The 11810-nt window shown below is 40.1% G+C and overlaps 1 protein-coding gene across 1 annotated transcript in view; it reads right to left on the minus strand.

Moving 5' to 3' along the window:
* Positions 1-3217: 3217 nt before the first annotated feature.
* e2f1 (E2F transcription factor 1) overlaps positions 3218-11810 on the minus strand; it is a 13588-nt gene continuing 4995 nt past the window's right edge. Inside the window, exons 3-7 of the mRNA XM_037684380.1 lie at positions 10168-10387; positions 8942-9094; positions 7688-7802; positions 7308-7620; positions 3218-3463 (exon numbers count right to left, since the gene is read on the minus strand). Of these exons, the coding sequence (XP_037540308.1) occupies positions 3222-3463; positions 7308-7620; positions 7688-7802; positions 8942-9094; positions 10168-10387 (1043 nt within the window). The 3' untranslated portion in view covers positions 3218-3221. The remainder of the gene's footprint in view (positions 3464-7307; positions 7621-7687; positions 7803-8941; positions 9095-10167; positions 10388-11810) is intronic.

Here is an 11810-nt window from a genome sequence, read left to right on the forward strand (position 1 = left end):
TAATAAAATAAATAAAAATATAACACAAATAACACAATAAAAACCGAACACTTCAGGAAAGCACAAATAACCTTGTTAGCTTACATAACTTAAGACAAAAACACAAAAACATTTTTGTACAAACATCACATGAAAAAAATGTTTTATTGCTCATTTAAAGTGAAACTCTGTTTAGATACAACCAAGCGTTGAAGTTAAATCCTCGTGACGACAGCAGAAATAAGAATAAACTGATTTGTCAAGATAAGAAACAGTCTTCCTGATTAGGAATTGATTTAAGGCATAAATTATATTTTCTGAGCTGATTTGAAGTGCATATATTAAATATTGTTCCGTTTCCTTCCTAAAGACGCCACCTTTGCTCTGCAGAGCTTTGCTACACCCATAACAATCAGCACAGTGAGCTTTATGTGGAGATTAAAGCTCTTTACCTGCTGCTGGGGGGTGGGGGGGTCGTCCAACAGCTTCTTCTGCCTGCAAGCATCTGCTGAACTTTCCTCACCAACTGAAGTTGCAACACACACACACACACACCTGTACAATTCTGTAACACTTTACAACAAGATACACAAAACGTCTCAGGAACGAATCAAGATCTAATGGGTAGTTAACCAGTACTTACTGGGGAACACACAGCCAAGCCTTATTAGGGGACTGCTGGTTTGTTACCTTGCAAAGGAAGAACTAATCAAGAACCAAGTTACCATGGAAACCAAAGGGGAACAATCAGGAGCTAATAGTTAACCAATAGGTTTACAAAAGAGAACATCCAATAAAACCAGTAAACGGTAGGAAACAGGTTTTTTTTTTTTTACTACACGAGCTGTGACCTCACTGGTGCAGGGTTTATTCAGATTGAACCCACATGGAGAATTTCTCCTCTGTTTCTGTGGTAACAAACCAGTAGTCCCCTAATAAGGCTTGGCTGTGTGTTCCCCAGTAAGTACTGGTTAACTACCCATTATCTCCTGATTCGTTCCTGAGGTGTTCCCCAGTAGTTAATCAGCTTTTGTGTACCTTATTGTAAATTCTAAAACTCTTTATGGACCTACAGCCAACCCACCTAAACACAACTGAATCAAACACATTAAGACTTCACTCTGCTCCGAACACCTGAGACTACGGCTAAACGCCTACTTACCTAACAGTGGACATGATCAGGATGAGTTTGACCCCCCCACCCCCACCAGCAGCGGCCTATCATCACCTGGTTTCCCTCACACGCGCCGATAAAACACTGTTCAGACTCTGTTCTGAGACGCATTTACTGTCGTCTTTAAAGCATCGGACATCTTAAAACTAGTGGCAAAATGATCGTTAAATCATGGCCACCTGATTAGGTAATAAAATTGTGTGTGTGTGTGTGTGTGTGTGGGGGGGGGGGGGGTTTAAAACCACATTCAAAACATCAAAGTTCATGCGCAATAATCCAGGTAGAAAATTCAATAAAGTTCTGTCAGATCATCTGGACGTTTTTTTTTTTTTTGTTGAGGCGTTTCGTCCTTCATCCAAAGGACTTCTTCAGTCCATGGAAACGGAACAAACCGAGTCCCACAAGCAGCACACCCACACCAGTTTGCTGGTGGCGAGTCGACTCCTCTGAGGCAGCCATAGCCAAAGTGGTTCAAAACATCAAAGTTCATGATCAATAATCCAGGTAGAAAAGTTTGTTGTGGCTCCTCGGACTGATGAAGTCCTTTGGATGAAGGATGAAACGTCTCAACAAAAAAAGAAACCGTCCAGATGACCTGACTGAACTTTGTTGCACATTCAGGATGAAGTTTATTTTGCTTTTTTTCAAACCAAAGTTGATCTGAAACTGATGACATGATTTATAAAACGTTTACTTTCAGGCCATATTTGCTCCAGTTGTTGCCATCAAGACATGGTTCAGCCTAGGTCTCCCCCCCGACCCACCCACCCCCGCCCGAGGTTACTATAGGAGCAGCCGAAAAGGACTATTCCACACTTCATGTGAACTCAGACTGACTAGTGGGGGGAGTGAATGTACTGTAGATCATTTTAATGTTTTATTTGAAGCATTGTTGTTAGTGGTGTCCCGATATCAAACCCAATACCAGCTGCAAATATTTGCACTTTTTGATTCATAAAAGCGCCAACACTTCACACCGATTCCACTTATATACTTGGCGGAATCATTTTCTCGTCCTCTTCAAAGTAGCCGAGGGCAAAAAATGAAAAATGCCAGTGGTTGGAAAATATTTGAAGACAAAAACGGGTGATGTTTGTTAGGAGCGAGCAGGCTGAGGTGTTCTTAATAAAAGAAATGTTTTGAAAGTTACTGTGCAAAGTTTTAAGTACTAACTCAACTACTCAGTATAAATACTGTGTATCGGCAAGTACTTGTCCTTGTTTAAAAAACAAAACTAGTATCGGGACAGCCCTAGTTGTAAGTAAGAATATGAATCGATAAATACGACCTTGTCTTGTTGCTTGGAGCGACATGTTGGGTCAAAACGTGGGAAAATGTTTTCAGCTCCATTTCAGAAACAGGAGGAGCAGCTGCTTCAGCGATCAGGTCAAAAGTAACGACCCAGTTCTTCAGGATTCCAGTTTTAGAAGTGCGGCAAGAAAGACTTTACGTTGTTGCTGAGCTGTCAAGCCGGGTGAGGGTGGGGGGTGGGGGGTCAAAGGGTGTGAAACTGGTCTAGAACCTAAACATGCTTTGTGGAAATCCACTCAACCTTTCTGAGAGTTAAAACTTGTTTCGCCGAAGCGGCTTCGTTTGGCTTTTTTCAAACGCAGCTTCGGTCGCAGACCCAGAAACTGAAGCAGAGTTTTAAATCAGCGTTAAGGAAACCGACCACTACAAGACCCGAAGCCACACGCATGCACCGGAACACCTCCGCTAACCAATTAGACAAAACACGAACATCCAAACCCTCACTTGGTACAAAATATCAAAATAAATTTTGTATAAATAATTTAAATAGCTATACTAAAGCTGAAGAATAGGTCTAAATTTAAAAACCAGCCACAGACGTGCTGATAATGTTATATACAACAAAAGAAATTGAGATTTTATAGCTAGGGTGGCATTTTAGAGACGACTCCCCAAGTCCTTTGATAAAACATTAGGCTCGTCTTTCCCAATAAACGCTGGGCCATAAAACATTGGTTTACAGCTCCTTTAGGAACCCAAGAAGTCCTACGTTGAGGGCGATTTGTGCACAAGTGCCCCCTCTCCGCTTTCGTTTCGTCTAGCCGTCCCCCAAAACGTGCGACAGGTCGCCAAAGTCACAGTCGAACAGTTCGCTGATGCCTTCATGGTCCTCCAGTCCGAAGTGGTAATCGTGGCTGTGAGGAGGGGACAGGTTGATGAAACTTTCCAACGGGAGGGGAAGACCCTCTCCGTTCAGGAGGTCCGAGGACGAGAGGGGCGAGAGATCAAAGTCTGTGATGTCTCCGAGGCTGGAGAACGGGTCGCCCCCCAGGAGAGATTCTGCCAAAGTGAAATGACAAACATTGTTGCATGAGCAGTATAAAAACGGTTTAGAGCTTCTGTTTACCCCCCACAAACAACAATAATGTGGTGGAGTTGTTGAGTTTTGTTATTTCTGTGAAAACATAACTTCAAATTAACCAAGATCAACAAAAAAACATTTAGAAAATACACAGAGTCCTCAGCAGAGAACCACCTAATCTCAGTAACGCTGAGGGTTTTGTTGTAATTTCCAGATTATAAGCCACTACTTTTTTCACACGGTTTGAACAACCGCGACTTTTACAATGCTGCGGCTAATTTATGGGTTTTTAATTTTAAATTGTGCTGCTCGGAGTGGCTGCATGTTGGAGCAGCTCTGTTACATTCATTCTGAGTTATTGCTTTAGGAAACTTTGATTCCCGTTTTTCTGGAAACACTTTATTTTGGATGATTGTTTCCTCTGGTATCAGAAGCTGTGCAACTGGAAGGATTTTTACTGAAACTTTTTTACTTTTGGACATTGGTTATGATGCATAACCATGGCAACAAGGTGTTTTTTTTTTGTTGTTTTTTTTTTACAACCGGGAGCAGTTGAATAACATCTCAAACACTCAAATAATATCTCAACTACAGCCCCAAATCTCAAATGAGTTGAAAAGGAGGCTTCATGGATGCATTCCTCTCTAGCTGCTGGCTGTGCCTGATCACTGAAATCCTAAGATCTCCTCAGGAGATCCTGGTACTGGCAAGAGACGTGGCTCGTGACAGCAGAAGGACTGGGATCATCCCTTGGCACCTGCAGCTGGCTGTCCACAGCGACGAGGAGCTCAGCAGACTGCTGGGAGGCGTGGCCATCGCTCTGGGAGGAGTTCTGCCTGGTATTCAGGCTGTCCCACAGCCCAGGGGACTGAAGGACCAGCCAAGTCTGAGTGGAAGGATCGGCCAGCATCTGAGGCCAGTCTCTTTGGATCTGATGTGGGACGGACCTTTACAAGAGATCCTTCCCGTCTACAGCCATCAGAATCTACAACATCTCTTAATGAAATGAGAATAACGTGTTACAAAAACATTGAATTCCATTTGGGATTAATAGATTTTTAATTAATTTATTTTTTTTATTGAATTGAACTGATTTTATTTTGACGGGCTAACGAGCTTCCTGCCACCAAAACATTTAGGATTATCACACCCGGGCGCACGCATAGCTGCCCAATACATGTCTCCCTTGGGGGGTGGAGCCTCGTAACTCAAGGAGACTACCTGTATAAAGGTTAAAAAAAATAAATAAAACTGGACCAGTAAAATTACCAAACAGGTCAAAGTGGATAAATAAAACTTGATTTCATTGGACCACTGGGGGTACAACTAAGTATTTGAGCCACTTGAAATACATGTAAATTGTGCACTAAAGTGGCACTCCGAGCTCGATGGGAGGTTTGGATGACTGGCGATGAGAACTCGTTTATCAAAACTGGCCACATGCGGACAGCAACTTTTACTCAAGTCTGTCAGTGGATCCTGACAGAGGAGCAGTGTCAAAAAATCCTCCATCACCAACGGGTTTTGAATGTCAGCTGTGTGACGGGAGGACAGCACAAGCTCAAAAGGGCGCAGTGCGCAGGAGGAAGATGAAGACAGCGATCGATGACTTCCTGGTAGGCTACTGTATAATATACTGTGTATTTTTTACCAGCCATGTTACAGGCACTGTTCAGAAAAAAACATTTACTGTACATATTTGTGTTTGTTACCGGTACGTATTTAATTAAAAGTTTTTAAAAATAATCTTTGTATAAATATCTCATGTTACAACGTGGAAACCCACGACTTGTAGACAAGCACGGCCTATATATGTACTTTTTTTTTTTCTTTTTAAATACAGTGGGCGCGGCTTATATTCAGGTGCGCTCAATAGTCTGGGAATTACGGTAAACACATTTCTTCTTGAGCACATAAATAAGAATACATTTTTGATGTTGAATTACATTAACTTATTTTGTGCAACCCGTCTGTACGTCTTCTCTGAACAACTTTATTAGAACAGCAACAGTTTCCACCAAATCACAGAAAATCTCTTACAAACAGATTTCTGCTCTGCTCCGGTGTTCTATCTGAAACTATACCTGTTGAAAACTGCAAAATTTTACCGCATCATTTCCAAGACAGTAGTCGTTTAGTACAACTACGTGTTTGCAGTCTAACTTTAAATGGCTAAACTCGGGAAAAGCTTTAAAAAAAAAATTGATGGTACTAGTGTACTTATGCTACTTTACTTTTGACGTTTATGCTACTACGACGGAGCTTTAGGGTCATGAAAAAAACAAACAAACATAAATTACATTGCCACATAAAGAAAAAAATATTAAAAGACATAAAATTACAAGAATAAAGTCGTATGAGACTTTTTTATTTTTTAATAACGGCTGTCCTTGATTTTTTATTTTTTTCAACGAGTCGGATCCACAACGTGACCTGTCAATCAATCCAGTAGGCGTGGCAGCAAATGACCAATCCGAAGCTAAATGCTCCTATAAGTGAGTCGCCGAGTCTCTTCAGCCTCTTTCTGGAATATTTATGGAAGACCTCTAACAGCGCTGCACACGCACAGTTTCACTCACCGAGCGCCGTTTTCAAACGGAAACAAAAATGAAAGTCATGACGTAATGACATCGTGTACATGCATCTCAGGAGCAGCACACAAAAACACAACTTCATTTTATGTGCAAAAGTTTTCATCCACAAACAAAAATTTGCAAACTCAATACCAAATTGTATTCATTTTCAGTCAGAAATAAAATATCTGATTGATTCCCTTAAATTGATTAATAATAAAAAAAGCTAATTTGTTTCCTTCTAATTACAATTTATATTTTCCCAAATCCTCCGACTAAATTTTAATTTTATTTTATATTTTGTTATTCTTTATCCTTTTCTTTCCAATCTGTTCTTAAATAGTATCTCTGATTATCTTGTATAATTTGTACTTGTTTTACAACGGACTCAGGTCACAAATCTTGTCACTGTTTTGGAGGTGCTGTTTGTTAATTACAATCCTGTTTGTTTTATATATTGTGTTCAATAAAGATAAAAATTATATATACACAAAAACACAACAGTAGGTGGCAGTACTGGAGCACGTTTTGAGAACGAGCGTCAGCAACGATAAAAGTTAACAAACATTCTTCATTTTACCAGTTAAAATGCAATAAACCTGCTTTCTCGTGTCGGAGTTCAGATATTACAATACATTTAGCTTCAGACTGGTCATTTGCTGACACGCCTACTGGATTGATTGACAGGTCGCGTTGTGAATCCGACTTGTGGGAAAAAAAAAATTAACGACAGCTGTAAAAAATAAAAAAAGAGTCTCGTACAACTTTATTCTCATACTACTAGGACTTTATTCTCATAATACTACAACTTTATTCTCATAATACTAGGACTTTATTCTCATAATACTACGACTTTATTCTCATAATTTTATTTGTTTTAATTTGTTTTTCTTAGCGTGGCCCTAAAGCTCCGTCGTAATTTTAGTACTTAGTGTATTTTTAGTTAACACTTTTTTCTTAGTTCATATCTTAGATCTTATTAATGTTTTTCTTTTACATTTTAATACTTTTGTTGGATGTAACTGGGACCCTGTGTACATAATTTCGTTCCACCACATGTACCACATGTGACGTGAATGACAATAAAGAACCTTGAATCCTTTAAATTACTGGAGCACAACGAGGAGGGTTTTGCAACAGTGGATTTCAAACAACAAAAAACTGGTTTTCAATAATTAATCCACTGACCATTATCCTACAGACAACATAATTTAATTAAACAAAATAAACCCTAAAGGTGAACCCTCACCTGTGTCACCACCTAACACCAGCGATGAAGCGTCCTGCTGCGACGCTGCCGTTGCTGTAGACGATGTGGACGCGGGCGATGATGCAACCACCTCCTGGGCAGCTGTGCACGTTCTAGACTGCAACAGCTCTGCAGTTTCTGAGGAAGGGGTGTCTGGGGACGTGTCAGCGTTGGTTTTCGAGGGACTGCTTCCTGTCACAGGGCTGCACACGCCAGAACTGTCTTCCGGACAGAGGAAGACGTCTATCGGACCCTGCGTGCTCTTGAGCGACACCTGGTAACCCTGGGAGACGCAGACACGCCGCGCTGTTAGCTGAAAACCCAACAAACTCAAAGATAAGCTCGAGTTTAAAGACTCGAGTCACTTTTAAGGCCTTCACCTCGCTGGGGTCTGAAACCTGCATCTGAGTCTCGGGCGGAGCTCTGATCACCATGACCAGCTGCTCCGGAGAGTCGGACGATTTCCTCAGGTCCTGGCAGCGCACGTAACCCAGCGTGATGAACATAGAAATTAAGGAACAAACAAAAAAGCCTACGTTTTGTTTTATTACAGCAAATGATATTTTGCCAAAGCTACAAACAAACAAAAGAAAAAACATTGTCTTAAAACCCCAACTGCTTCACTTCTGATTAATCTGGACCCGTTTGTCAAGTTGAACTATGAGAAAAGTTCAGGTTCATGTCATTTATTCAATGCATCGCAATTTATTTTACTGCACAGCTATAAGTCGAACATGTGCCGAACATGAAGCGTTTTCATTAAACCAGAATCTGCTGCACACGGCCTCAACATGTCCAGTTCATCTCCACTAGGCCTGTCGCGATTAACAAACAATAAATCCATTAATCGCATGATAAATGAAAATTATCAACCTCATTTTCATTTATCGGCTTCATCGTTTCTTCGTGTCTCTCTTTCTACTGAAGACACTGGATGACAAAAGGCTCAACTCCGGTGCTCTTCACTGACCCCGCCCTTTCTCTTTTCTCTTTAAAATCTGTTTTAACCATCGAAAATCAAGTTTTTTTTGGATTGTTATAAGCAGCTAAGCTTCGAGCTAAGCTAACAGGCCGACCTCGGGGAAAAAAAACTCTGTCTTGTCCAAACTCCAAAATTCACGGTTGAAACCCGTGCCTTTGTCTAAAAAGTTGTTTTTCTCTGCAAAAAGAAGCTGAGAACTTGTTTACCGATTTTTATTATTAAAAGCTTTGTGTGAAAAATGCTAAAGAGCTCAAACTACACTGAACATCCGCCATTTGGAGAGCCGAAAAACAGGAAGGAGAGACAGCCCATGTCACGTCAAGGGGCATCCCTCCCATTTTTCCTAAAGAGACACGCTGCTCGCTCCCTCACCATCCAGCCATAGGTTCAAACTGTCTTATACTGCCATCAGGTGGTCGATAAAGGTACTACACTCAAAACAAATTAACCAACATTTCTTCTTAAATTTGACAATAATTACTAATTATTGTCAAACTTCAAACAATATCGTTTATCGCAATAATTTCTAAGACAATTAATTGCCCAGCAAAGTTTGTTATCGTGACAGGCCTAGTCTCCGGCAGCACAGCTTAAATCATTTTAATAAATTACAGCACTTCACAAGCTCCAGTTAATCTGGTACAAAGGATATTTCTTGTTCTGTGGGTCCTCTGTGAGCAGCCGGAGCTGCAGGGTGCATTTGGAAATGAGCTCATCCAGCTGCTCCTCGGCCTCCGTGAGGTCGCACACCTCCCTCTGCAGCTCCTTGTGCCGAGAAACCAGGCTGGCATCAATTCGATTACCACTGCAGGAAACGGGCACACAGAAAAGAAATTGATAAACATGCAGGTATTTCCAAGCTAGCTGCTAACGATACTAGCTTCAGCTTTGAACAGCTGTGTTCTGCCCATGAGCTTTAAATCGGATTCAATTCAGTTTATTTATACAGAGCAAAGTCACAACAGAAGTCGTCTCATGACACTGAACAGAAACATTCACATTCATTTAAAAAGCCAGTTAGTAAAAGTTATCTATTAAAGGAAGTCAGTAGATTTGAGTTGAATCTTCACTTAGTGGCAGTCTTTCATCCTGAGCAAGCACAAAGGCAACAGTGGAAAGGAAAAACTCCCTTTTAACAGGAAGAAACCTCCAGGAGAACCGGGCTCAGGACGAGCAGCCATCTGCTTCGACCAGCTGGGGTTTGAGAGGAACAGGAAGTAGAAACAGTCAAACAGAATGACAGGTCTGAAAAAAAAACAAATAAAGGATTGAAATAATTACAATTACAAACAGGCAGAGTGGAGCAACTAAAGACAGAAGCAGAGTGAGGAAATGTGGTTGATTTGTCCTCCAGTAGTCTAAGCCTATAGCAGCATAGGGATAGCTCAGGAAACCCAAGCCAACCCTTGCTATAGGATTTATCAAAAAGGAAAAACTTAAACCTAGTCTTAAAAGTGTCAGCCTCATGGACAGAAAATGGACGTTGATTCTACAAAACAAGAGCCTGATGAATGAAAGATCTTCCTCCCATTCTGCTTTTGGAAACTCTAGGAACCACAAGTAAACCTTCAGTCTGAGAGTGAAGTGCTCTGTTAGGAAAATTAGGAACAATAAGATCCCAAATATAAGATGGAGCTAGGTTGTTGAGAGCTTTGTAGGTTAGAAGTAATATTTTGAATTCTATTCAGGATTTGACAGGGAGCCGATGGAGAGAAGCTAAAACTGGAGAGATATGATCTCTCCCACTAACTCCAGTTAAGACTCTGGCAGCAGCATTTCAGATCAACTGAAGATTTTTTAAAGAAGTATTTAGACACCCAGATAACAAACAAAAAGAACGGTTTCAATATTTATAATTCTCATTTTTTTAAAACTCACAGCCACTGGATGTTGTTCTTGGACTTCTTGGAGATGAGCTGGATCCCCTCTAGGACGTTTGTGATGTCATAGATGCGTCTCTTCTGGACGTCCAGGACCTGCGAGGCCCAGTTCAGATCCACCACACCATCATCCGACTGAGAGAGCAGGTTCAGAAAGCGCTTGGTGGTCAGGTTCAAGGACGTGTCATACCGGGACCTCTCCGTCTTGTGTTGGGGGACTGAACGAGACGGACCACATGAACAGAACATTCAAGCTTTTACTCAAACATTTATTGAATTGTCTGCTGACTGGAAGTTATTTTAACCCTTCTCCTTTAAACGAGTCAAAATCTGCTTCAGTAAAGAATTTCAAACATTTCTTAAATAAATGCATATTGCCTGCCACACATCAAGCCAGAACTTTAAACTAAAATCATATTATGCTGAAGAGGGACCGGATTAGAGTCATTTTGGTCCAACTTTGTAAATGACATTATGTGCAATCTTAAGTGTAAAATCTTGTGATACATGTCTGTGTTCAGTGTGATAGATACAGTATGACTCTCAGCTACTACCACACCGAGGTTTACTTCCATATCTGTAAAACTGACTCAAGTATAGACAGTTTTGTGTGGAGTAATGTCGATTAGCTGCAGTGGTCATCTTCACTTAGGTTTATTGCTAAAGCTAAAGCTATGAGCTTACCTCAGCAAAAGTATTCAAACAATTTAAATTAAGGCAGCAAATCATTTCCAACCAATATGCGTCAACACAAAAGTCGCACAAGAAACAGGAGTCATAGCGTCACCTCCTGAAGGTCATGAACAATAAGAAATTGAAATAGCTTTTATAGGATGAAGTGATCAATGTAGTTCAAAAATGGTGGAAGAGATTTTTTTTCAAGCACATTATTTATTTTCATTTGTTCAATGTTTGACCCGACTGAGGTGGGATTTGATGGTAGACAAGAACTCCAATCCATTCCTTCACTGGGTGGGAAAGCAAGCAGTTGTTTTTAATGAGCCCAGAGCACCTGAGTGTGTGTAACCAGTGTGATTAGTTCACTTGTTTTAGAGTCAGAACCAGTGGAGCCCAGACACTGAGGACACCCAAACCTAAAACCTCCGCTCAGATTATCCTAACGATGACTGAACCATGTGTCAAACTAAAAGTTAAAAAAATTTACAAGTACAGTAACTTCATAAATATCTATTGCTAATTATGTTTTTTTTATTTTTTTTTAATGGTAAAATAATTTTCTCAAAAACGTTAACTAAAAGTCAAATTATGAAACTTTAAACTTGTATTTATTACAATCGGATCAAAATTGGCATTACAAAAGTCATAATAAAATTATTAGCATGATCTAAAAGCCAAATTATTAAATTAATAATAATAACGATTTTTTATTTTAAGTTTTAAACTGGCATAAATAAAGTCATATTAATAACGCATTAGTATTATGATAATGAAAACAATCTTGGCTGATGACACTACCCCTCTCCCTCACACACAAGTGTGGGTTTGGACTCACTCATTTGCACAGGGCTCAAACATCTATTTTATACATGTACACATAAGTTATATCTCATATATATCTCTATATATATCTCTCTATATATATATATATATATATATATATATATATATATATATATATAT

The sequence above is a fragment of the Nematolebias whitei genome, chromosome 11, assembly GCF_014905685.2.
Source record: "Nematolebias whitei isolate Nwh7 chromosome 11, NemWhi1, whole genome shotgun sequence".
Taxonomy (NCBI): Eukaryota; Metazoa; Chordata; class Actinopteri; order Cyprinodontiformes; family Rivulidae; genus Nematolebias; species Nematolebias whitei.